Source organism: Tiliqua scincoides, chromosome 3, assembly GCF_035046505.1.
Source record: "Tiliqua scincoides isolate rTilSci1 chromosome 3, rTilSci1.hap2, whole genome shotgun sequence".
Taxonomy (NCBI): domain Eukaryota; kingdom Metazoa; phylum Chordata; class Lepidosauria; order Squamata; family Scincidae; genus Tiliqua; species Tiliqua scincoides.
Window position 1 is genome coordinate 1,769,945 of NC_089823.1, and position 26,528 is coordinate 1,796,472.

The following is a 26,528-nucleotide window of genomic DNA, read 5'->3' on the forward strand; positions in this document are numbered from 1 at the left end:
TAACAATAATATTGCCTTCTCCTAACAAGAGGCTCTTTTAACTTCCCCCCCAACCCCGCCTCCAAGTTCCCTCTTTGACAGACCTTTCCTGGAAACCTCAGCTACTCCTCTGACAGCCCACTTTGCAGTTCACAATGGACAAGGAATTAGACCCATAAGAACTTAAGAGCCCCACTGGATCAGGCCAAAGGCCCATCTAGTCCAGCTTCCTGTATCTCACAGGGAGCACACAAGACAACAAGAGGCCTGCATCCTGGTGCCCTCCCTTGCACCTGGCATTCTGAGATAGACTACTTCTAAAATCAGGAAGTTGCACATTCCCATCATGGCTTGTAACCTGTGATGGACTTCTCCTCCAGAAATACGTATATCCAATTCCCTTTAGATGCCTTTAATTCCCTTTAGATGGCCAGATGCCATCACCACATCCTGTGGCAAGGAGTTTCGCACGCTAATTACACACTGGGTAAAGAAATATTTTCTTTTGTCTGTTCCAACTCTCTCAACAGAGAAAGAAGCATCAAGATGAGGACATAGTTAGAATCCTGGGCTATTCCAAGAGCCGTCACCTGCCTATCATTCACGCATTTTCCTAAATTAACAGACATCACTGCAGTTTCTTGGTTAGGGAGAAATGTGACCCTATTTGAGTAGGTAGCATCAGAGTCAGCAATGCTGTGTTATGGAGTGACCTATTCCATGAAGGGTTGGAAAAGGTTTTCCAATCCTCTAATTACACCAACGGGGGGGGGGGGAGGTTTGAGAAGACTTATGTGTGACAAAAAATTCCAATACCAACCTGCCAAATTCCTAGATACTGACACAAGCATTTTCAATAACAAACTCAGATACCTAGGGATAAAGCCCTGATCACTGGGATCAGGCTCCAACACACTAGGTGGTCCTGTGAGTAACTAAAAAAAAAAAATTATGCCGTGTGCCAAACAGAAAACAAAAGGAAAAAAGACTGCAAGTCACTTGGACTTTTTCCAAAGTGAGTACATTCTGGATGAACAGCAAGGCTCAGACACAATATCAAAATATAGTTTAAGATCCACAACGTGACACAGTGTTATGCTTGAATAGCCAAACCTTTGCGCAATTTGTTGCAAACCAGAAACCACTGTTTAAAGCAGATAACGGCTAACTACAATTTGTAAGTACAGTATGCCTCTGCTGGTAAAGGACCTTTGCACATTACAAAATGCCAAGGTGGATGCCACAGTGCAACTCCAGGCTCATATGCAACTGTGTGCAATCCAGCAGTTATAACCTAGAATCCTATGACCTGGAGATGTACCTTTCAAACAAAGCAATGCAGCTACTTGGGAACAGAAAAATCTCCCCTTCCCAGAGGGAAAGAGGGAAAATTGAAGAAGTCTTATATTTTCTAGGGCAGAACTATCAGTGTGTTAAGCGTGTTATTTCTGAGTTTTTTCCATATAAAAACAGGTACTAAGAAATTTATATAATGATGTTGCAATTAAATGTCTATATGAATGCCAAAAATCATATCCTTACTCTGTGTACCACAACGTTGACGATTTCTGCTTTCACCTTTTCCAACTTGCTGTGATATGTTTAGGTATCTTTGGGCTCAGTATTTTGCAGCTCCATACACTTTATATTGTATTTGCCAATTTTGTTCAGCCAGCCATTGAAGAAAGCAGACTCTTTTTTCTATTTCATCAGTAGCACTGTCTGATACATCCTGCACTATGTAATAAGGCTTAAGCGTGACTGTTGTATTGCCTCTCTCCATCTTACAAAACCTGAAGGCGAACCCAATGTGCATCCAGCAGCCCTGACCTGCAGCTGAAACAACTGTTCCCACTACACTCTGCCATAGTCCTGTGAACCTTCAGCTGCTGCTCTGACTGAAAAGGGGAGCACCTCTGCCCCAACACAAGGACATCAGCACCCAAGAGTTCTGACACTGCAGGTTGCCTTAAACCTGGATGGATGTGCTCCAGTAATTCCAAACTTCTGCTATGCCCACTTCTGACTCAGGGGCACTGCCTGCAGCTGCCCACTCCACAGTCCGATTATGCGCCGGCAAGTGTGCAGGGGGCACTCAAGTCAGCCCCAGCTGCCTGGCCGGCTGCCCGTCTCCCCTCAGCCAAGGGCTGCGGGGCCTGCACGTCCCAGGAGGGAGGGTTTCTCTCTCCTTCTGGTCCGAGCCAGAAGGCCCAGCGCGGCGGGGACGGCTGGCCGAGGAAGGCTTTCGGGGTGGGCTGGCTCGGCGGAGGAGGCCTCGCTGGCGGACGCGGGCCGCAGGGCTCTCGCCTCGGGGAGGCCCACCAGCGACGCCCCCCGCCTGCCCAGGGAGGCCTTTCGAGGCCTCGGAGAGCGCCCTGAAGCCGCCACCGTGGCCGGCGGGCGGGCGGGCACGGAGCCCGCGCACTCGGGCGCCGCCGCGGCTCCCTCTCCGGCGGCCTCGGCCGCTCGCCGCCTTCCGGCAGGGGGGAAGGCGCACGGCGCCCCCCCCGCCGCAGCGCCCGGAGGACCAGGGACGGGGAGGGGCCCGCGGGGCGGTCTTGGCGCGGGCCTTACCGGGCGGGCGCCGCCAGGAAAGTTGCTGCGCGTCTCGTCCTCGCGCGGGCGGGAGGCCTGCGGAGGGAGGGGGGCCCGCGCCTCCTCCGGGCCGGGCGCCAGGCGGACGTCACAGCCGGGGGAGGCGCGCGGGCAAGGCAGGCGGGGGAGGCCGCAGCCCGCCAGCCTCCTCGGCCGGGCCGGTCTCCGAGAGGCGCCTCCGTCGGGCGGCGGCAGAAGGGCGCCCCGCCAGGGCCCTCCCGCAGCTCCAGCCTCGCGGGCGCACGCCGGCCGCCAGCGCCAAGGCAGGCGCCGATCGCGGCCGAGGCAGTCCCTGCCAGGGTGGGACTCCGCCTGGGCCGCTGCAGGCAGCCGCAGTCTCCGCGCCTCCGCTGGAAGCGGCCGGCCGGGCCACAGGCCTCCTCGGCGCAGGGAGGCGAGCGCGACGTCTCCCTCCCCGGACGCCGAAACGCTCCGCAGAAGCAGATGCCCGGCTGCCGGGAGACCCCTCCGCCTGCGCCGCACAGCAGCAAGCTGGCCCCGGCGCCGGCCCTGGCCCGCCTGGCCTGACACACACCCCAAGCTCTGGGCAGAGGCAGGTGCGGGCAGGGCGCCGGGATGCAGGTCTCCTCCCTGGGCATCTGCTGGGCCACCGAGAGATACAGGGAGCTGGACTGAGCCAGCGGGGCTCTTCTCACGCAGGCAGGATACAGAAGCACAGGGAGGTCGTCCAGTTCTTGTTCATCCACCTGTGTGGCCGAGGAGGAGTGCCTTATCTTAATTATTCTTACCAGTGCATATGGCAAGTTTAACAGAACGTTGAAATTGGCAAATATATGAAGCAGCTCTAGGAAAGAAATGCTTCAGAAGGTCTTAAACATGCATTAAAAAAAACAATTTTTAAAGGAGAATCATTCATTTCACAGCACAAAGATCCTCCAGAGGCCAGCTGGTCCTTTATTTTGTGAACTCCAGGAGGTGTGGTCTGGAGGTTGAGCTTCAGTCATTCTGAATGCAACAGAGACCTTCACAGTGCCACAGAGAGCTGAGAGGAGTCCACAAAGACAGCAAGGTACATGGCAATCCTGCTACCCACAGATAAGCAAATCCACAAGTGGCAAATCCACTGGTACATAAGAACAGCCCCGCTGGATCAGGCCAGAGGCCCATCTAGTCCAGCTTCCTGTATCTCACAGCGGCCCACCAAATGCCCCAGGGAGCACACCAGACAACAAGAGACCTCATCCTGGTGCCCTCCCTTGCATCTGACATAGCCCATTTCTAAAATCAGGAGGTTGCACATACACATCATGGCTTGTAACCCGTAATGGATTTTTCCTCCACAAACTTGTCCAATCCCCCTTTAAAGGCATCCAGGCCAGATGCTGTCACCACATCCTGTGGCAAGGAGTTCCACAGACTGTCCACAAGCTGAGTAAAGAAATATTTTCTTTTGTCTGTCCTAACCCTCCCAACATTCAATTTTAGTGGACGTCCCCTGGTTCTGGTGTTATGTGAGTGTAAAGAGCATCTCTCTATCTACTCTGTCCATCCCCTGCATAATTTTGTATGTCTCAATCAGGTCCCCCCTCAGGCACCTCTTTCCTATACTGAAGAGGCTCAAATGCCGTAGCCTTTCCTCATAAGGAAGGTGCCCCAGCCCAGTAATCATCTTAGGGCCCAATGATATCCAACTTTCCAGTGCCAGTGCAGTAGTTCCAATGGGTCATACACTGTGTCCTGTGGTGGGGAGGCAATCAGAGACCTCCTCAAGGTATGGGGACATTTGTTCCCTTGCCTCGAGGCTGCTTTGTGGCTGCACCAGTGCTGGAAAGCTGGATAGGATTGGATCCTTAGTTGCTCTCTTTTGCACCTTTTCCATTTCCACTATGTCCTTTTTGAGATGTGGTGACCAGAACGGGACACAATACTCCAGGTGTGGCCTTACCATAGATTTGTACAATGGCATTATAATATTAGCTGTTTTGTATAATATTAGCTGGTAGCAAACATTCACTATATAGGAGGGCCACCAATTGAAAAAGAGCCTCTTTGCTCAGTTAGCTGGGATCTAACTATCTAGACCAGTGATTTTTCAACCACTGTCCCACAGCACATTAGTGTACCTTGGAGAGGGTCATTTATTAGTAGGGCCATTGGGGGATGTGAGTCCCCCACCAGTAGCATGGTGTGCCTTGACAATTTCAGTGCCTTGTCAGCACACAATGAGATGAAAAAGGTTGAAAATAGCTGATCTAGACCATCTAGAAAGAATCACCTAATTGTCTAGATTAGTGGGAGTCAAGGGAGGGCTTCTTTGGGAAAGGATGAATCATTGCCATCTTAAGACAGGAAGGCATCATGCCCCACCCCAAAGAGGTGTTTATCACCTTTCTGCTCACTTAGCCAATCTTCTCCCCCTGCCCTGCAGATCTTGGTAGCCAAGACCGGCTGGAGAGAAGGGTCCAGCAAGCATGTGGGTGCATATTTCCAAGAATCCAGTCCACATTCTTGAACTGGACAATTATTCTTAATAATAAAAAAATAAATAGGAAGCAATCAACTGAAAGACCTGCAAGATCATGACAATGCCTCATTCCCTGCATCCTAGAAGCAATATTGATACATCTACCAAGTTGATAAGTTTACCTACCAAAAAGATCAGGTGGAAGAAGTCTTTTACAAGCTAAACAAACAGTTGAGGAAAAAAAACGAGTGCTGAATGATTACATCAAGAGAAACAAAGAAGAACTACTGGTCGAAGCCTCTAACGCAGTGGTTCTCAAACTTCCCGGAAGATTTGCTCCCAGGGTAAGTCTTTGCGGGGGCAGGGGTGGGGGCAACAAAGCGACCCCCAGGATCGCACCCCTGCAGGGGGAGGAGGGCTATTTTTTAACTACCCATACGTGCTCCCAGGATCCAGGGGATGTGGGGAACCCTGAGGAACGCTTGCAGGGCTCCCAGCGGCTTCTAAACAGTGAAAGTTCCAAGCGCGACGAAACCGGAAATTCCACTTCCAGTTTAATCACGTTTGGAACTTTCACTGTTTAGAAGCCACGGGGAGCCCTGCAAGCGTTCCGCAGGGCTCCCCACACCCCCTGGATCCTGGGAGCACATATGGTTTATTAAAAAATAGCCCCTCCCCCACCGCAGGGGCATGATCCTGGAGATCACTTTGCTGCTTTCCCCCTGCCCTGCCCCTTAAAGGGAACAGGGCATCATTACACATGCTGGTGGGTCGTGACCCACCAGTTTGAGAACCACTGCTCTAAGGTAATCTACTGAACCTAACAGAAAGTAAACTACAAAAAGATTGAGGTTCAAATATGCCTAGAAAACTGGAAAACAACTTCATGGGCAATATCTGAAAGACAATGATAATAACTGATAAAGAAAACACCTGAGAATGGCTACAAAATGGACAATTGAAGGAAAAAAAATGGAATGCCTCATCCTAGGTGCACAGGAACAGGTACTTACAACAAATAATATCAAAGTAAAGATTCACAAGAGTGACAACAGCAAAATGTCAACTTTGGAAGATGAAATAGTCAGCCATTTGGTCAGTGCCAGTAGTAAGATCACCCAAATTGCCTATTGTCAAGGTCATGACAGAGCTGCAGCTCTGATTCACTGGAATCTTTGCAAACAATTTACCTTCACACCGAAATTCCTGGGATCATAAACTTGATAATATCAATATGAACTCAGGGCCCGATCTGGTGCAGCTATTTTCCCGTTCTGGTGCAGCCCGATCCTATTCAATTTTCCAGTTCTGGTGCAGCTATGCCAATGGGGCATACACTGCATCTTGTGATGAAGAAGCAGTCACAGATGCCTTCTCAACGTATGGGAATATTTGTTCCTTTACCTCAGGGCTGCATTGTGGTTGCACCGGTGCTGGAAAGTTGGATAGGACTGGGCCCTAAGCAAAGAGTCTATGGACTTCAAATTACAGACAAACATCTAGTATACAATACACCAGATATAACTGCAGTTGACAAAAAGAAAAATCAAGTTTGGATCACTCATTCTGCAATTATTTATTTACAAATGTATATCCTGCTTTATCTCCCAAGTGAGCATTCAATTTCAGGAGACAGCAGAATTGAAACAAAGAATATAAGATGATCACAAAATATCAACTCCTGTGAGTAGAATTTGGGCATCTCTGGGAGAAGAAAGTCAATATTGCGCCAGTTATCACTGGAGCAGTGCTTGGAAGTCTGAAGAAACACCTTGTTATTCTTGGCCTTGAGCAAATTCCATCAGCTCAGCTCCAGAAAACAATGTTGCTGGGAACAGCAAGAATCCTACAGTGATACCTCTGTGATTCCTGGGATCTTGGCTAGATCCTGAATTGCAGAAGATCACCCATCAAGCATAGGCTGTGGACAACAACAAAGGCGCAATATTGGACCTGGACCAAGGAGACTCTAAGGTCGTCCCACTCGGACGGGAAACTGACTTGGTGAGCTGGACCAATCACTTTCTCAGCCTATCCTACCTCACAGGTTACTATAAGACTGGAGAGGTGGGGGCATATTCCAAACACATGCTCGAACTCTTCTTTGAAGGAAGAATTAAACAAGATTCTTATGAAGGACCTGCAGACCAAAGCTGCATCAGAACCACAACTTAACAGGACCATTCAGGCAGAGTGCAGGACAGCTATGCATCTTGCTCATTTTCTCCTCAAAATCACTCAAGAACAAGTCACTCAATGTGTGCATGTTTAGTTACCCAAGAATATAAACCAGGAAGCTTTTCTTTATAATTTGAGCCACCTCAGTTGTTGTACAACTTGGAGAGGTACAAATCACACTTGTGGAGGCACAGGTGCCTATGACAAAGCCTGAGTTTGCTCCTAGGTCCTGACTCTGCTTCTTCTCAACTCTCCCTCAGGAAGGCCTGTCTGGTGCTGAAAATTCAAGCTCCAACTTAAAGTCTCAAGCCAGCTTGAAGTCTCAAGCAAACAGGAGCATATTCCAAAGCACTAAGGAAGCAGGAAGAGAAGGCTTTGAAATGTCAGAACTGGCACTTCAGCAGAGATGCTCATGGTTCTGACACACTACACCACACCCAGTGCAATCAAATTTACCTGTCAGTGCACCAGATCCTGTCAACACCCTCATTGGGTGTCAGGGTGTTGAAACAGGTACTGAACTGACAGGGCCATTTCACATGCAGTCACTTTTCTGAAACGGGTGTGCACATAGGAAAAGTGTACATGCCCTACAGTCATCAATGAAGCAGGTTGCAATTGTTTGTTTTGCAACAAGTATAGGGATCATGCAGCTTGTGTTGTGGATCCCCACCCAACTGTTGCAAGTTTTTGTCTTGTTTGTTCAACTTCTGATAATACTGAAAGTAAAGGGGAATGTTTCTATGTCCAGGTCACTTTTATTCTGATAGTTTCTGTTTTCAAATCTGATTTCTTACTTTCGCAACTGGCAATAAATAAAGCATGTTTAGGTACCTTCAGAAGCAGCTGCTTCATCTCCAATACTTGGAACATTTGTCATTATTGTTTGCACAGTACTGAGCACTGGTAGTGCAATCCTATGCATGTCTTCTCAGAAGTAAGCCCCACTGAGTTGGATGGGACTTGCTCTCTGGTAAGTGTGTATAGGATTAGAATTTGAGGCTGCAATCCTAACCACACTTTCCTGAGAGTAAGCCCTATTTAACAAAATAGGACTTACTTCTGAGTAGACCTGGTTAGGATTGTGCCCTTAGACTTTTACATATCACAAAGATTCCAAAACTTTAATTTTATGTACTAAGTTATACTTAAAGGAAGCAAAGAAAGTTGCATTAGATTGGCTAATAAAATAAGTGCACTCTTCCCTCTTTATAAGTATGTCCCATAAGGATTTTCTCTTATCCATACTGCACATATTGAGATCACCTCTCTTTATCCATATCAAGGCTTATGATGTAAGGTCTGGGAATGGTGAAGCAAAAAAAAGGACCAAGCCTCTCACCGAGGCAAAGCCTACCTTCCATTTGTACTCATTATCCAGATTTTCCCTATAAGGGCTGCTTTCAGAAATTGTTTAGGCATGCATAAAGAGGGAAATGCATATTGCATTTATTTCAACTTCCACTTTGTCCACTTCTAGTTTGCAGCAAACCAGTTTGCCACTGCATCTGAATGCAGCCAGGTGTGATTTGTGCAAACTACAGTTTGGGATCCTGGAAGCTTCTAATCCCTTTTATATCTACTTAGATTGAGCCAGAACAGGGGGAAAAATATTTTCAGTGTTTAAGCATCAGCCAGAACCAAGTGTTTAAGATTGGTTCTGATTGCTTCTTAGGTATCAACATGGCATATTGAGGGCTCTGGAATGTTTCCAGCCCTGGGTTGAGCAACTGCCATCTTGGCACATACAAAAGAATCAGAAAAATCCATCCGTCTTTCCCTCCTCTGTCTTCAAAGCCCTGAAAGTATCACTTCTAGCTTAGAAAACTCTCAAAACAAACCTTTGAAAACCTCCCTTCAAAGCTACCATTTGCTGACTGACTCTCATCTTCTACCCCTCACACTTTTATCAATTGGTCTGCAGTGGGAGACCACTGGGAAGTCCACAAACAACATTAAGATGTAAATTCAATAAATAAGAAAAAGGAATTAGTTTCCTAGCTTCATAGTGAAAAGCCAAATTGCAAAGTCCCTGGAAAAAAACCAACTGCTGAAGGGGCTTGCACATACCTATCCAAAAATCCACCTTCTGCAAAACCTTAATTTTAAACAGGCCCAGGAAGCAGCCATCTCCAGACACACACACAGGTGCAACAGGCCATAGAGCTTCTAAATGGAGGTACAAACATATATTAAGAACCAGCCAGAGCGGCAAAGGTTATCAGTCTCTTGTTTGGTCATCTATTCTTTGCTTCTGCTGAAACCTCCCCTGCAACCACCTGTACCTCCACATAAGGAGGCCAAATACACAGAGAGCTGCAAGCTGTAACTCACTAAACAGTAATGAAGAATTTTGTAGATCAGTGGTTTTCAGATTGGGGTGTCATGACACCCCAGCCTGAGGGCCCTGCCCTCTTTCCTCTTAAGGAGTGGGGGTAGGGAAGAAGCAGCCCCAGGATCACACCGCTCAGGAGGGCTGCAGTGACTGGGATGTACTCACCAGTCCCTGCAGCAGCCTGTTGGGGGTGCGGGAAGCCCTGCACGAGTGTCTGCAGTGCTCCCCAGGTAATCGGAAGTGAAAGTGGAGCGATCACACTAAACGGAAGTGGAGTGCGATCGCTCCACTTTTGCTTCTAACTAGCTAGGGAGCCCTGCAGATGCTCACTCAAGGCTCCCCACACCTCTGACAGGCTGCTGCAGGGACTGGTGAGTGCATCCCAGTCCCTGCAGCCCTATCCTGGGGATCATGTTGCTGCCTTCCCCCCCCCACTGCCTCCCCCCACCCCTACAAGGACTTACAGCGGTGCAAACTCTCCTAGAGAGTCTGAAAACAGTTGCTGTAGATCCTTAAAGACTATTGTGGCATATGCTTCAGTTATGCTTTGCCCTGAACTTACAAATAGCCATTGTTGGCATCCTTCAAATGAACTTACAAATACATTGACTGGAAGGATGAAATAATATGCTTCTGGATGTGGTGATTTTCTTTTCTTTTTTAATATCCAACAACAGTAAGTTATTTTGTAAAACTAACACAAGAGAGTTATTTTCTTTTGTCATACAAAACTGTAGTTACTGGGCAGGATAAAGGCTATAATCATAAGACATCAGTGACCTGTTTTGCAAGGCTGTATTTAGTAATGAAAATATAATTAAACACAGTCTAACCACAGACTTCTAATTGAAGCTGCAACGACAAGCCCTTGAAGATGCCCTGCCGGTCTCCCCACTCCATTGTTCTAATGGACAGTGGGGAAGTCAATCCATCCTCAATTTTAAGGTACAAGTTCCCACTTAAAGTTGTTTTCTTCAACAGTCCTCCCCTAGTATCCCAAGGTTTCCCCCTGCACCCCATTAGCTTTGTTTATGTTGATTACGTTCCCCTGAAGTGATAAGGTGTTTTGCTTGAACTAATGCAACAGGAAGTAGGAAGTGAACATTTGCTCTTGGTCTCCCTTTTAGGCGGCAGGCTGCTTGCCTGCTCACCTAGCTATCTATTTACTTGTAGCATTTGCTTACAGCAGACACTTATAGCATTTGTTCAAGCAAGACACTATCACTTCAGGGGAAGGTAATCAACATAAACAAAGATAACACAGGTCAACAAATATTTTGTTCCTCAAATATTACACCAATTCCTGGGTATATTTGGGGCGCCGATTCAAAAAATGGCATCCGTTTTGCCCTATCACGTCTAGTTTTGGAGACATGGCATAGCCTCTTTAGTGAACGGTTCAAGCAGCTTCCTCTTGAGGAAGCCTACAGCATTGCTTCCTCATGAGGAAGCTGCTTTGAACCATTCACTAATGAGGCTATACTGTATCTCCAAAACTAGATGTGATAGGGCAAAACGGATGCCATTTTTCGGCGCCCCAAATTCATATCAAACCACCATAAAGTTTGGGAAAAACTTTTCTGACCCTCAATTTTGTAGGCCTGTGTAATGACTGGGCACAAGGGCCCGAAAGAGGGCTCCCCCCTGTCAGCAGTTCCTGGTGTCTTGTAGGGGGCCCCAAGAAAACATCCACCATGATACTGGGGACGTCCGTAAACCATTTCAGAAGAAAGGTGATGAGAACAAATTCAGTTCCTTGCCGGCCACCGTCTGGGTGGGTTTTTCCCCGCCCAGAAAGCTCACGTTTAGTTCAGTGTTTTGCGTCTTTGGACCAGAAACGTGCTGCAGGAAGGCGACTCTGCGCATCCACGTGCCAGCAGCAAAACTGGCCTCGTTCGAAGCCCACTGCTTCAAGCTGCAGTTTCCAGCCAGCGGGAGGACCTGCTGGCTTGCGCCTCAACTTCCAGCGCAAGGAATTCCCAGGACGGCTTCCCGACTCACGCACGGAAGCCGCCTCTGCGCACAGCCAGCACAGCGGAAAGACGTCCAGCCAGCAGCCCCCGCGAGCAGGGTCCTCGCCCGGAGCCAGCCAGGACCCCGCTGCCAAGCGGCGTCTCCAGGGGCCTCCTCGCCACCTGCCTCTGGAGGACCGAGTGCCGCCAGGCACTGCGAGGCGACTGACAGCCGAGCGGCCAGGGAGGCGCGGGCTGCTCGGGCGAGAAGCGCAGGGTGGCCTGCAGGACAGGGCGCAGGCAGGGGGAGGAAGAAGGGGCGCGCGGCGCCGCTCGAGGGCCCGGACAGCCAGCCGCAGGACGAGGCCGAGCAGGGCGCGCCTGCTCCAGCCCTACGTCTCCGGGGCGCAGCGCAGACCCGCGCCCCCCAGTCCCCTCTGAAGGGCCCCCGCGTCCCCTGCGGGGAGTTCCGCGGACCGAGACTCGCCTGGCGGTCCCGGGCCGAGCGGGGCGAGGGGCGGCCCCGGCTGGCCGGGCGGGAAACTCGCCGCGAGCAGAGCCAGCGCCCGCCCGGGGCCTGCGCCCACTCGGCCGGGGCGGGCTCCTCGCCCGCCTCGCGGCGCGAGCGAAGCGCCCCCTCGAGGATTCCGAGCGGCGCCCGGGCCCGCCCATGACAGGCCCAGAGGGCGCCAGGACGCCCCCTTACCTGGCTGGCTGGCGGGGCCTCCGTCCGCCGCTCGCTCGCCTCGCCCCCGCCGATTCAAACGGCGTCCGCTCCCGATTGGCTGCCAGGCGGGCAACGGCGCCCGCACCACCGACTGCGAGGCCCAGAGCGGCGCGAGCGGACTGCGCGGTGCCCGGAAGCCCTCCCCGCTCGGCTTCCGGCCCCTGGAGAGGCGCTTCCGTCGTGCGGGTTGCCGGGCGACGGCCTCGTCCAGGCCCGCGAGGGAGTGCGGCGGTGCAGTCGCCAGCCCAGGCGCGTTCCCAGCGCCCCCAGCGAAGGCCGGCGGCGGCGGGGAAGGTCGTGGTCGCGCTGGCAGGCGTGTGGGCCGCAGCCCCGTCCGCACCCTCCAGCCCCACCAGGAACGCGGGCGAAGCGGAGGGCCGGGCTGGGCCGCTGCTCCCGGCCGGGGCAGGAGGGAGGCTGCTGGTCTGTCAGTCCGCGCTTCTTGTGTGTCGCAGCGTCTCCTGCTGCTTGTGGCTGCTCAGCTCGTAGCTTAGATATATGGACACTGGCTAACACTGGTCAAGGACAAGAACCAAAAGGTGTTCCTTGCATGAGGAAATAATGTACAATGGTCAGACAACCGTACATCCAAATAAAGACTGGTGAGGAGAAACAACTCCCAGAAGACTTGGCATTATGGACACACAGGAGAGTGCTAGTGTTCCAGTTCCAAAGTCCTAAGCTTCATGATTGCTTTGAGGAAAAAGCATCTGCCTACAGAGCTGTGATAAGAAGAACTCCTACACAACAACCGAGCAAATGGCCTGATCCAAGGAGGTGGTGGATCTCAAGGAACAGTCTAAGCAAGAAAAGACCATCCGGATGACAAAGCATTGCATATCCACAGACTGTTGTGCTAGCAGGCACCAGCATATCTTCACTGTCTGCTTGAAAACAGACTGACACCTGTAGTCATTGCAGGGTCTTTTCTTTAAGCAATTGGAGCTTGCTTTCAAAGACCAAGACCCCCTATTTTATCTTGGTTCTTGGGGTTGGAGAGGCCTGGACCATGCTTCTCATTCAATTCACAGCCCCATCCGAAAAGAAGCAGGCATCCAGCAGAAAGGGAGAGAAAGAGATTGCAGGCATACTTGGGAAGCGTTGACTAAATTGTTACTGTTAACTATGCCTTGTTTGAACTGTTATATATGCCACTGTAAGTTTGTTCCTCATTAGCTAATTACCAGGAAAAAAGGAAAACTGAAAAATTTGCTTCTAATAATAGAAGCAGTTAATTTTTCAAGAGGGGAGGTTGAAGTGAGAGTATATTATAAAACCAACTGAATGAGATGTATTCTGTCATTGGACATGGTGGAGACCCCATCGTGAACTTCAGTATGTGCTGAAACTATCGGAAGGGCAGGGGCTGAGAAGCAGGACAGTCCCTTGTCTTCCAGAGAAGGGTAAACAAGTAAATGCAGGAATGACTCCTGCTGCCTCAGCAGCAAACACAGACAGTGAGCAGGGAAGAGCTTTGTTTTACAAGAACATAAGGGGTGCGAGAGGAACAGACCGAGTCCATCAGACAGTTCAGTGGGGCCTCGACTAACTGTAGGTGTCCTTCCTGGGAGACCTTAAAAGGCCCCTAACAGAGAGAGGGAGATATTGCTGGTCTGCCAAGGAAAAGGCAAGAGATAACCTATCATCCCGCCTACATTTCCCAGAGGCCTGCGCGGCGCTCCGCCCTCCCCCGCCGTCTGTTTCCGTTGCCGTGGCGACCGCGGAGTTCCAATGTGCGGGGCGGGAGACGCCGGCGGCGATGGTGAGTGCGGGCTCTGCAGAGTCCGAGCAGCAGCTCCGGGGGCGTCCCGAAGCGCTCACCTGGGAGGGGGAGGGCACGACGTGCCTGGCCAGCTGCAGTCTGGCTGTGCACGTGGGTGGGAGCAGTCCGCGCAGCTGAGCCGACACTGAGGGCACAGCCCTAAGCAGGTCTACTCAGAAGTAAGTCTCATTCTAGTCAGTGGGGCTTACTCCCAGGTATGTGCGGGTAGGGCTGCAGCCTGAGTCCCCTGAAATGGTCCTATGCGGTGCTGTAGCTGGGGGAGCGAAGCACCCAGAGCGGGCAGGCGGCGTGTCCCTTCGGAGCCATTCCCGGTGGGAGGAGCAAAACGGAGCTGTGGGGGGGGAGTGGGGGAGAAAGCCGTACAGCTCCGTTTTGCTTCCGCCACCGGGAATGGCTCCGAAGGGACGCGCCGCCTGCTCGCTCTGGGTGCACCACCACCCCCTCCAGCTACGCCACCGGTCCTATGCTTTCCTGTAAGCTGCCTCTGCAATGCAGGGACTTGTGGGGGGAGGCAGGTGACTCAGCCTCCCCACCTGAGCCCTTCAGAACGTGCCACCTGTGAGGCAAGGCAGGTGTGAGGTCAGGTGAGGCTGCCAAAGTGCGAGGCGCTCAAGCACACACACTCAACCCACATACAGAGCGCAAGGGTTGAATGTGGCTGAGCACTTCGCATGGTGCTGGCAGTGCTTTTCAAAGGACTCTGGTGGGAAGGTTCTGCCTCACCTTCCTCCCAACCCTCCCAACCCACCTCACGTCCCCTCTTTTCTAGGCTGAAGAGGCCCAAACACCAGGTGTGACGTGTGTAAAGTTCAAAACTTTACATATAGGCTGATGGGTTCTGAGCTGTCTGTGACAGATCAGGAGAGAGATCTTGGGGACAGGTCGATCAGGACAGATCAGGACAGAGATCTTGGTGGACAGGTCGATGAAAGTGTCGACTCAATGTGCAGCGGCAGTAAAGAAGGCCAATTGTATGCTTGGGATCATTAGAAAAGGTATTGAGAACAAAATGGCTAATATTATAATGCCGTTGTACAAATCAGTGGTAAGGCCACACCTGGAGTATTGTGTCCAGTTCTGGTCGCCGCATCTCAAAAAAGACATAGTGGAAATGGAAAAGGTGCAAAACAGAGTGACTAAGATGACTGGGCTGGGGCACCTTCCTTATGAGGAAAGGCTACGGCGTTTGGGCCTCTTCAGCCTAGAAAAGAGGTGCCTGAGGGAGGACATGATTGAGACATACAAAATTATGCAGGGGATGGACAGAGTGGATAGGGAGATGCTCTTTACACTCTCACATAACACCAGAACCAGGGGACATCCACTAAAATTGAGCGTTGGGAGAGTTAGGACAGACAAAAGAAAATATTTCTTTACTCAGCGTGTGGTTAATCTGTGGAACTCCTTGCCACAGGATGTGGTGATGGCATCTGGCCTGGATGCCTTTAAAAGGGGATTGGACAAGTTTGTGGAGGAAAAATCCATTACGGGTTACAAGCCGTGATGTGTATGTGCAACCTCCTGATTTTAGAAATGGGCCATGTCAGAATGCCAGATGCAAGGAAGGGCACCAGATGAGGTCTCTTGTGATCTGGTGTGCTCCCTGGGGCATTTGGTGGGCCGCTGTGAGATACAGGAAGCTGGACTAGATGGGCCTATGGCCTGATCCAGTGGGGCTGTTCTTATGTTCTTATGTGTGGCCTTACCATCGATTTGTACAACGGCATTATAATATTAGCCGTTTTGTTCTCAATACCTTTTCTAATGATCCCAAGCATAGAATTGGCCTTCTTTACTGCCGCCGCACATTGGGTCGACACTTTCATCGACCTGTCCACCACCACTCCAAGATCTCTCTCCTGATCTGTCACAGACAGCTCAGAACCCATCAGCCTATATGTGAAGTTTTGATTTTTTGCCCCAATGTGCATGACCTTACACTTACTGACATTGAAGCGCATCTGCCATTTTGCTGCCCATTCTGCCAGTCTGGAGAGATCCTTCTGGAGCTCCTCACAATCACTTCTGGTCTTCACCAGACTTTTCCGAGTGGTGTTGTCTGCAAACTTTGCCACCTCACTGCTCAACCCTGTCTTCAGGTCGTTTATGAAGAGGTTAAAAAGCACCGGTCCCAGGACAGATCGTTGGGGCACACTGCTTTTCACTTCTCTCCATTGTGAAAATTGCCCATTGACACCCACTCTCTGTTTCCTGGCCTTCAACCAGTTCTCAATCCATGAGAGGACCTGTCCTCTAATTCCATGACTGGAGTTTTTTTAGTGGCCTTTGGTGAGGGACCGTGTCGAACACCTTCTGAAAGTCCAGATATATAATGTCTACGGGTTCTCCTGCATCCACATGCCTGTTGACCTTTTCAAAGAATTCTATAAGGTTTGTGAGGCAAGACTTACCCTTACAGAAGCCATGCTGATTCTCGATCAGTAAGGCCTGTTCGTCTATGTCAGGGGTGCTCAATAGGTGGATCGCGATCTACTGGTAGATTGTGAGGCAAAATGAGTAGATCGCGGAGTGCCGACCCCCCCTTCAGGTGCCTCTGGGAGGAAACGCCGGGAGTAAGGCCCATTGTACTCAATGGGGCTTACTTCCAGGTAAGTGTGGCTAGGATTGCAGCCTCACAGCCTAATCCTAGGCATGTCTACTCAGGAGTAAGTCCTGTTATACTCAATGGGGCTCAAGGTACACCAACATACATTGTACACATAAACGTTATATGTTATGATGGCGCGAACATTGTAAAAAAAACTCTGGTAGATCTCCGGGCCTTGCTGGGTTTCAAAGTAGCTCTCGAGCCAAAAAAGTGTGAGCACCCCTGGTCTATGTGTTTTGAGATCCTATCTTTGATGAGGCATTCCACCATCTTACCTGGTATAGTTGTTAGGCTGACCGGCCTATAGTTTCCCTAGTCCCCCCCCTTCCCTTTTTAAAGATAGGCGTGACATTTGCTATCCTCCAATCTTCTGGCACTGTGGTCGTTTTGAGGGACAAGTTGCATATCTTAGTCAAGAGATCTGCAACTTCATTCTTCAATTCCTTAATAACTCTTGGGTGGATGCCATCAGGGCCCGGTGACTTGTTGATCTTTAATTTATCAATGAGGTCTGAAACATCTTCTCTTTTAACCCCTATCTGACTTAATTCCTCAGTCAGGAGGGGCTGTTTGGGCAGCAGTATCTGCCCGAGGTCTTCTGCCGTGAAGACGGATGCAAAGAACTCATTTAATTTCTCTGCCATCTCTAAGTCTCCTTTTATCTCCCCTTTCCCTCCCTTACCATCCAGAGGGCCAACCGCTTCTCTGGCGGGTTTCCTGCTTCTAACATATTTGAAGAAGCTTTTATTATTCCCCTTAATGTTGCTGGCCATGAGTTCCTCATAGTCTCGCTTGGCCTCCGGTATCACCTTCTTACATTTCTTTTGCCACAGCTTATGTTCCTTTTTTATTCTCCTCATTAGGGCAAGACTTCCATTTACGGAAGGAAGCTTCCTTGCCCTTTACAGCCTCTCTAACTTGGCTCGTTAGCCATGCAGGCACCCTCCTGGATTTAGTGGAACCCTTCTTTCTTTGTGGTATACACCTCTGCTGGGCCTCTATTACTATTGTTTTAAGCAGCCTCCATGCACTCTGGAGAGATTGGACTCTTTATACATTCCCTTTCAACCTCCTTCTAACCAGCCTCCTCATTTGAGGGAAGTCCGCCCGTCGGAAGTCAAGGGTTTTTGTAAGAGATTTGCCCAGTATTCTTCCCCCGACATGCACGTCGAAACAGATCGCAGCATAATCAGTGTTCCCCAATGGCTTAGTAACATTGACATCTCTAACCAGGTCCTGTGTACTGCACAATATTAAATCCAGAGTCACCTGTCCTCTGGTGGGCTCTATGACTAGCTGCTCTAAGGCACAGTCATTTAGCACGTCAAGGAATCTGGTCTCCTTTTTGTGACCAGACCCAGCCAATATGAGTATAATTGAAGTCCCCCATGATTACAACCCTGTCCCTCCTTGTCACCTTCCTGACAATGTTTCCTCATTTCAAGGTCCCCTTCCGATTTCTGGTCTGGAGGACAATAGTACGCCCCCAGTATTACATCGCTCCACAGGCCTGGTAATTTAACCCACAGAGATTCTACGGTGGAGTCGGACCCGCCTTCATTATCTATTTTGCTGGATTCTATCCCTTCCTTAACATGAATGGCCACCCCACCTCCAACACGCCCCTGCCTGTCCCTCCTGTAGAGTTTATAGCCTGGGATTGCGGTATCCCACTGATTCTCCGCATTCCACCAGGTTTCTGTTATGCCCATTATGTCAATGTTCTCCCTAGTCACCAGACATTCCAGTTCTCCCATCTTTGCTCGGAGACTTCGGGCATTTGCATAAAAGCATTTGTACATGGAATGCCCCAGGTTGGGCTGCTTATTTGCTCCTTTGTCCCAGCATCCTCTCAGTGTGCCAAACCGTCTATCACATCCCATCACGCTACCATTCCCAATTTCTTCTCCTACTCTGCCTTTGTCTTGTTGTTCTCTAACCTCCCCATCCTCCTAGGGATGAGGAGTCCCGAACCAGATGCCCCTCGGCTCCTGTCGGCCTTCCCCCAGGGATCAGTTTAAAAGCTGCTTTGCCACCTTCTTAATGTTATGCGCCAGCAGTCTGGTTCCATTCTGGTTCAAGTGAAGCCCGTCCCTCTTGTACAGGCCCCGCTTGTCCCAAAACGTTCCCCAGTGCCTAACGAATCTAAACCCCTCCTCCCTACACCACCGTCTCATCCACGCATTGAGACCCCTGATCTCCGCCTGCCTAGCTGGCCCTGCGCTTGGAACAGGTAGCACTTCAGAGAACGCTACCTTTGAGGTCCTGGCTTTCAGCTTCCTACCTAAAAGCCTAAATTTGGCCTCTAGGACCTCCTGGCTACACTTGCCCACATCGTTGGTGCTGACATGCACCACTACCTCCTCCCCAGCACTGTCTACCAGCCTGTCTAGACAAGAAGTGATCGTATTGTATTGCTTACTTACTGAAATAGGCAGCACTGATGAAGCAAATCCTATCACTCAGTGTTTCTCAACCAGTGGTACTTGAGATGGTGTCTGGTGGTTCTCGCTGGACCCCTGGGTCCCTGCCACCCGCCAGCAGGACCAGGAATGCGACACAACAAACAGTGATAGGCAGCTTGGCTCAGTGGGCAGAACTCCAAAGGGTGCTTTTCTGCACTCGGAGAGCCCTCCCGTCCATCCTGAGTCTCTTAACTGGTGTTTGTTGCTTCACATCTGGCCTCCCAACCCAGAAGTAACTGGTGATGATGACATGGCAAATGACTTCCAGTGGTATTTCAAATAGGTAGACCATTTGAAGTGCTACAGCAGAGGACAAACATTAAGAAACACTGCCATAGCTGGCATTGCAGAAACTGCCTTGCCAGCATGTAGGTCAACAGAGCACTCTCATCAGTGCCTCTGTGGAGTCCTCCAGTTTACGGGAAGGGGGATATGTGAATTTGATGGATGATAGGAGTAAAAGAGAGAATAGGAAATATGAATTATTTCATAATGAGTGATATCCCAATGGTGGTGGGTGCACAATTGTAAATATGTGTGTGTGTTGTAGTTTGTAAAATTTAAAAAAAAATCTTCTAGTTTCCTGACACGTCAGTGCATTGGTGGCATCCACTTTTTCCTTCTGCACAGAATTTTGTAAACAAATACTGGTGGTCTCTCCACTCCTGGCTTGCCTGCAATCCCCCATTGCGTAAGTCTCCAGAAGGGAGATGTTTGTTTACCAGTTCGCAGAATTGGACAGGAGCTTAGCAACATTTATGATGTCAGCTCACCTAATCACTAGTGGGGCAGAGAAGTTTTGTCATCCTAGAGGGCAATGTTCCCAATTAGGCAAGAGTATAGCATATGTTGTTAATTAGGTTAATTCATGAATCACTCTTGATACTCTTCTACTGCTTGCAAACACTGTCTGCCTACTTTCAACCTTGAGGACTAGGCACTAACTATTATAACATTAAAAACTCTTGTGCCTGACATGCTGTGGTCCATGATGTTACGAAGAGTTGGAAAGACTTAACAACTGAACAATAACAACATACCTCCCTTGTGCTCATTCTGAGTCTTCCAGTTCTGCCCAGGAGGTGTGCGGTGGGGCAGTGCCCTTGCCCTGCAGCACATCCATGTCCTGCTGCACCCCCAGGGCCCAACAGCTTTCTTCTTCCTTTTCTGGCTCTCCTTACTCCTGCCCCCTTTCCTCCTCCTCTTGTCCTTTGTGCCTCTTTGCCATGGCTTGTTGGATTCCTGTGGCTTCCCATGCCTGGGGTCCCCACTGCTCTCTCTGCTCATCTACCTTCTATCTTGCTTGCTTGCTTCCTTCCCCCCCCCCCCAGTCTTCTGCCTCTTCAGGCCCCTCTTCTTCCTGCAGCAAAAGCTGCCAGGGCTGCCACAAGGCATCACAGCCTGTTGTTTTAAAATGCAAAAAAAGGGAGCCTTGATTTTTGACACCACTGCTGTGTTTATATCCTGAGGGCTTCTAAAGACCCCAGTCATGGCTCCTACCAGCAGCCCTGCCCTGGTCTTGGTGGCAGAAGTCTTCCTCCATTTGAATTGAAATGACAAGACTAGGCTGCCAGCATGGAGACAGATCTGCTAACCCAGGCTCTCTCAGAAGGCAGGGCAGGGTTGCATGCAGAAGAAAGGCACTGTTGCCCTCAGCTGGATAGAAGTGACTTAGCCACAAATGAAGGTGCTGCCTTGTCACCATGAATGCTGGGGTTGGAGGCTCCACTCACTGGGGGGGGGGGAGGTGGCAGCAGAACGTCTTGGGTCAGCGGAGACATCAGCCCTGGCATTTCTAAGGGTAGGGCTTCCCCTGCATCTGGTTTGTGCTGCAAGAGGTGGCCCTGCAGATTGACCCTTGATCTCTCAGGATAAGATTCCTCCAAACAATCATCTTGTTTGTCCCCAAGGCTGCCAGGTGAGCCAGTGTGATTAGTTTTTCCTCTTTGACAGGTTTTGTTTAACTGTCAAGTTCTTATTGAAAACTTTTTGTGAATCATAGAATGCAGAACAAACCTATAGCACTCATCCCCATGAACCACCAAGAGAGAAAGATGGAGCGCAGGGAAGGAGAATCTCCAGCAATGGAGGGGAGAGCCCAACGAATGCCAGCTCCCACCGTGTTGTCCCAGTGCAATGGCGTAGCCTGCTGTGTGTTCGTTGACAGCCATCTAACACTAGGTGGAGAAGCCTAATCCAGCAGCTGCTCTACCAGTCATCGTCCCACACCTCTGAGGGTGAGGCAGGGCCCAGGTTCTAGTAAAAGAGGATCGTTCCTGCTTTGCGTGAGAGACAACCCCACCACCACCAGTGATGAGAGAACATTGGGGTTCCTTCCTCACAAGTTGCTAGGAGTTCCAATGGGCAGGGCAAGGTCCTCAACAGCCACAGAGCTGCCCATGCACTTCTAACTTTTCTGTGTACAATTGTATCTTGCTAGCACGGCCGTCAAGATGTGTGCGCAGTGGCATTACAGCAAAGCCTCTCTGCAGGCGCCTCCCATGGACTTCTCCTTCCGGGGCATCAGTTTCATGCAAGGTATGCCCGAGTGCTGTCATTGGCTCTTGCCCAAGGCATTGCCAGCTGATCAAGCCCTGTCACCACACCCCATCCTGCAAAACCAGAGGGACTGGGGCTGGTTTCATGCTGTTTAACCCCCCCCCCCCCATTGTGTTCATTTTGCCCAGGGACATGTGTCACCTGTCCTTGCCTCATGCTGGGATAGGTGTCAGTAAAATAGGAATTAATATGTAGATAGGAATTAAAATGCTGTCAAATCAACAAGCATGAGTTAGACACAGGAAAAGAGGGTTTTATACCTTCAAGCCTGGCAAATTGAGTGCAGCCTTGTGCAAACTTAGAATTGCAAACCAACATGAGGAAATAAGGTCTATCTTACATTCACACTGCTATCAATGAAGTGTGTAGGAATCTTTGTTTTCCCTGCTGCAACAAATCACTCACAGCAACTCTTGGAATCAGATTTAAGTTATAAACTACTGTTTTTAAACCATTAGTGGACTTCTCACAGAGGAGAAGCCAAGTGGGCTTTCTCTCCCCCTGCCAAGGGACAAATAGCAAATATTTATACATCTTTACTGGAATAACTAGTCCTCGTGGATCCTGGCAAGGCTCCAGATAAAGCCACGGCCTCTGTCTTAGGACTCAGGGCTGATGCAGCTTACCTATGTTTCCCTGGGGGTGGGGGGCTATTGGCTGGTTAGGTGTTCCTCGTAGCTAACTTGCTGTCTCTAGGGTCTAGGACAGGGGTCTCCAAACCCCAGCCTGGGGGCCAGATGTGGCCCACAGCAAGCCTCTTTCCGGGCCGCAGCCAACCTTTTGTCCCCTGAAAGCCTCTGGCCCACTCAACTGAACATGACCAGAACTGTGCTCTGATTGTGCCTGGAGGGTGTTCTGAGGGCCAAAGAGGTTGAATGAATGAGCTCATTCCTTCCTTTATTCACTCATCTAAGTTTTATCTCTACTTTATTTAAATTTTATATTTAAATTTTTTTTCCGACCCTCCACACCACGCCAGATATTTTATGTGGCCCTCTGGCCAAATTGTTTGGAGACCCCTGGTCTAGGAAAAGAGCTCCTCTGTCCCAGGAAGAATGGTGAGCAAGGCTGGGGCTATTTGTGCAGAATCCTAAAGAAAGCCAAGGTTTTCGAGGGGGAACCAACAGATGTCAAGGCTTTTGGAGTGCCACCTGAACACAGGAATCTGTCTTCTAGCGAGTTGTCTCACCCTGTATGGGTGGATTTGAAATATCGCTCCCAGGACTGTAGGCAGAGGGGAGGTCTTGTGCAGCCCACTGGAGGTGCTGGGGACTGACCATGGGACCCCCACCATGCAAAGCCCCTGCTCTTCCCTGAGAAACATCCCTCCAATTTCATGAGGCTGGTCTCAAAATAGTGTTTGTAGGTTGTGCTTGCTGTCTTGAATTCTGCTTCACCTGCTCCACCCACTTGAGGCCATGCAGTGGTAAAGCAAATGTAGAAAGTCACTAAAAAATGTATTTACGCTCCACTTTAAAAATGCACATGTGCAAGAACACAAATGGTAGTTTTAGCCTCTCCCTCTCCAGCCTGCCCTCCTGGCACACAAGTCCAGCTGAGCTCTCCTTGTTTCTCCCCCAAGACCTGCTGACAGAGGAGCCACGCCCTGGCTTGAAGCCTATCAAGCTGTCACAGGAGGGCCGGCTGCTGACCCAGGCGGTCTGGCTCAACAACAACACGCTCAGTGACCTGACAGACTTCACAGCCACAATGGGGAAGCTCCTGGAGTACCCTGAGGACATCTCGTGGATTGACCTCTCCTTCAATGACCTGTCCACCATTGACCCGGTAGTGTAGGCACTTTTCCAGACTTCTTAAAAAGTTGAGCAGTTACTATACAACAGTTGATCAAGATGTGCGGGCAAGAAAATGGGTGGTCTGGTTTGGTTTCTTTATCTTTCTAAGCCCAAGCTTGCCATACTCTCTGCAGGTGTTGACCACCTACTACAACCTCCGTAACCTCAACCTCCATGGGAACAGCATCCAGCAGCTGTCTGAAGTGGATAAACTTGCTGTCCTTCCACACTTGCGCAGCCTCACACTGCATGGCAATCCCATTGAAGAGGAGAAGGGCTACAGGTAACCACCACCAACCCAAGGGGGCAAGTGAGCCTGGGTCAGACCAGGGCTGCTTTGTAGACACAATCATTCTATGTGCACCCCGCTAAAGCTGTTTGAGCTGCATATAAATAGGCAACAACTATCACTTGATCCATATGACTTCTATCTGATGAATTGATTAGAGCACAGGAAGCTGCTTCTCCCAGGTCAGAGCATTGGCCCGCCCAGCTCAGTACTTCCTACACCAGGACTGGCTGAACCCCACCCCGATGGCCGGATTCGGCCGCATCCTTCCATCTTGTGACCTGCGTGCACAGCTGAGTTCTGGAGCACCGTGTCTCTCCCTGTTTCCAGATCGGGTCACCCTCTAGCCATTCGCACCTTTGTGAAAATCTAGACACAATACCCGCTAGGACACTGCAGCATAGACGCGACTGGCTGCAGTGTTGTCATCCCGATCTGGGGACAGGAGAGACATGGCGCACTGGAATTCACAATGCTAGTAGCACTGGGGAACGCATTCCTGGTGCGCAGCAGTTGGCACTTTGAGCACTGCTGGTCTACACTGACTGCTTTTCCTGAGCCCTAACCTGGGGCTAGTTTCCTACATGGTAGGAATTCAGTCCAGCCCTTGGGGTGAGTGACATAACCCCACCACCATTTGTCCTTGAATAGAAGTAACTACAGTTCTATGCCTATCCCAGGAGCTACGTTCTGTCGACCCTGCCCCACCTGAAGTCCTTCGATTTTAGCGGCGTAACGAAGCTGGACCGCTCAACTGCTAATGTGTGGAGGCGCATGAACATCAAGCCCAAGGTGGTCAGGAGGAGACTGAATGACTACTGAGCCTCAGCCCCAGCATGGAGACAGGGTGTTTGCAATCTGCAGGCTCGCTTAGGAATAAAAGCAGTTGAGCCGCTAAGTCATACACTTGCAGGTAGGAAATAGAACACAGGAGGAATGCTGCTCTGGGCACTTCCTGTGTTAAGTAAAGTGCCAACCAGCCTCAGTGTTCCTGCACAATGGCCTGTTTGTATGTAGTCTAGACACACCACACACACAGCAAATTCATGCCAAATGGGGGTTGGGTCTCACCCTTTTGGGAAACTATCCAAATGTGCCCAGAAGTCTCCAGAGAGTAAAGACTGACCTGACCTCTCAATGGTCAGGGAAGGAATAAACCACAACTGTGCGGTGTTCTCTTCTACACTCCTGCTCCCAACATAAATCATGTGATTCACTCCAAGGCAGCTCTTGTTAACAGCTGCCCAGTGCATTTAAGACAACAGCCCCACCCCACAATCTTCCACAACAAAGGAGCCCAGATGTAGCTGCAACATTGGCATCCTTCAGTCTTTGAAGACTATGGTATCGCACTCTGAAAAGTAGTTCTGGAACACTGCAACATTGACACTATATGCAGAACAGATGTCTGCAGAACATTCTAGTACAGTGGTTCCCAAACATTTTAGCACCAGGACCCATTTTTTAAAACGAAACTATTGGGACCCACCTAGATTTTTGAGACTCTTAGAAAAGGGGATCTAGAAAGATATTTACTTACAAGTCACAATAACTCCAAAAATATGCTCGAGCATTTATCTCCCTATACAGGTCCAGCCTTGTTATACATGGATTTTTTATACATGGATTTGACTCAACATGAATGGCCCCTGCAAATGAGAAGGAAGGTGCTGATCCCTGGAGAAGGGGGAAAAAGCACACCTTTAAAATAAGTTTAAAAAAACTGAACAGTCCTTTAACAATAGCCTCCTTAATGAGAAAGAGGGGGGCAGCTGGCCGACAATCCATCAATCCTTCTCTCTCCAGCAGACCCCTCCCTTCCCCCTGAGCATGTGAAAGAAAGGTGATAACTATGCATTGGTGAAGGGAGGGGCGGAGTGAGGCCCTTGGAGGACAACTGATTGATGGATTGTCTGCAAGAGGGATCTGAAGGCCTTAGGAGTGGACCTCAACAGGTGGGAAACCCTGGCCTCTGAGCGGCCCGCTTGGAGGCAGGCTGTGCAGCATGGCCTTTCCCAGTTTGAAGAGACACTTTGCCAACAGTCTGAGGCTAAGAGGCAAAGAAGGAAGGCCCACAGCCAGGGAGACAGACCAGGGACAGACTGCACTTGCTCCCGGTGTGGAAGGGATTGTCACTCCCGGATTGGCCTTTTCAGCCACACTAGACGCTGTGCCAGAACCACCTTTCAGAGTGCGATACCAGAGTCTTTCGAGACTGAAGGTTGCCAATACTTCTTAATGACTCTTATCTAACATCACAAAGTTTAGCAAGGCTGTTTTTAAATCACCAGAGCAAGAAACTTTGTTTTTTAAATGGATTTGCTATAGTTTTTGCCATGAGTGCTGGGAATGGAACCAGGAATAATGAGGCTCAACCTGTATTTACAGGTTTGCAAATAGCAGGAGCTCAGTTTGCAAGAAGCTGAACTGCAGAGCAATTCACAGCTATATAGTTTTTGAATAGCCTCAGGTCTTGGGGCAATTAGTTGGCTGATCTCCCATGTTTTCATTGGCGGCTCTGCTCATTTGCTATGGGATCCACCAAAAATCAGGTCACAACCCACAGTTTGGAACCACTATTCTAGTAGATTGTGCTCCATCACTTATTTGGCTTTCCCATACCAACAGTTAGTCTCCTACGCAGCCGTCTAACATCCACCACAGAAGGCAGCTGCCCTGCTATAGGGCCATCAGTCACTGGCATTTCAGCTGCAGGGCACTGAAGTGAATTGGCTCACCACAGCTGAGCCTCAGCCTTGAGCCAAACAGCAAGAGGCAGGCTTGCCAACATTTAGCTTTGCGGGCTGCCTGCTGGGTCCGTGAGGATGCTCCTCCCC

General features: G+C 50.1%; 2 protein-coding genes across 5 annotated transcripts in view; one reads left to right on the forward strand and one right to left on the reverse strand.

Annotated features, from left to right (window-relative positions):
- The window catches only part of NUMA1 (nuclear mitotic apparatus protein 1), a 65,151-nt gene extending 52,845 nt beyond the window's left edge, over positions 1-12,306 (reverse strand). For 2 of the 4 annotated variants that reach the window (XM_066618872.1, XM_066618868.1), the window contains exon 1: positions 2,554-2,638. The gene's annotated coding sequence lies outside the window, so the exon portion shown is untranslated. Of the gene's footprint in view, positions 1-1,521; positions 1,720-2,553; positions 2,639-12,170 lie in introns of those variants that run through there. The other 2 variants (XM_066618869.1, XM_066618870.1) reach the window with 2 other exon arrangements.
- Positions 12,307-13,787: 1,481 nt separating this feature from the next.
- On the forward strand, positions 13,788-25,581 carry LRRC51 (leucine rich repeat containing 51). Its single transcript, XM_066620636.1, has 5 exons — positions 13,788-13,953; positions 21,488-21,585; positions 23,189-23,394; positions 23,537-23,685; positions 24,372-25,581. The coding sequence occupies exons 2-5, from the start codon at positions 21,501-21,503 to the stop codon at positions 24,511-24,513; spliced, it is 582 nt and encodes a 193-aa protein (XP_066476733.1). The 5' UTR covers positions 13,788-13,953; positions 21,488-21,500; the 3' UTR covers positions 24,514-25,581.
- The last annotated feature ends 947 nt before the right edge of the window (positions 25,582-26,528 follow it).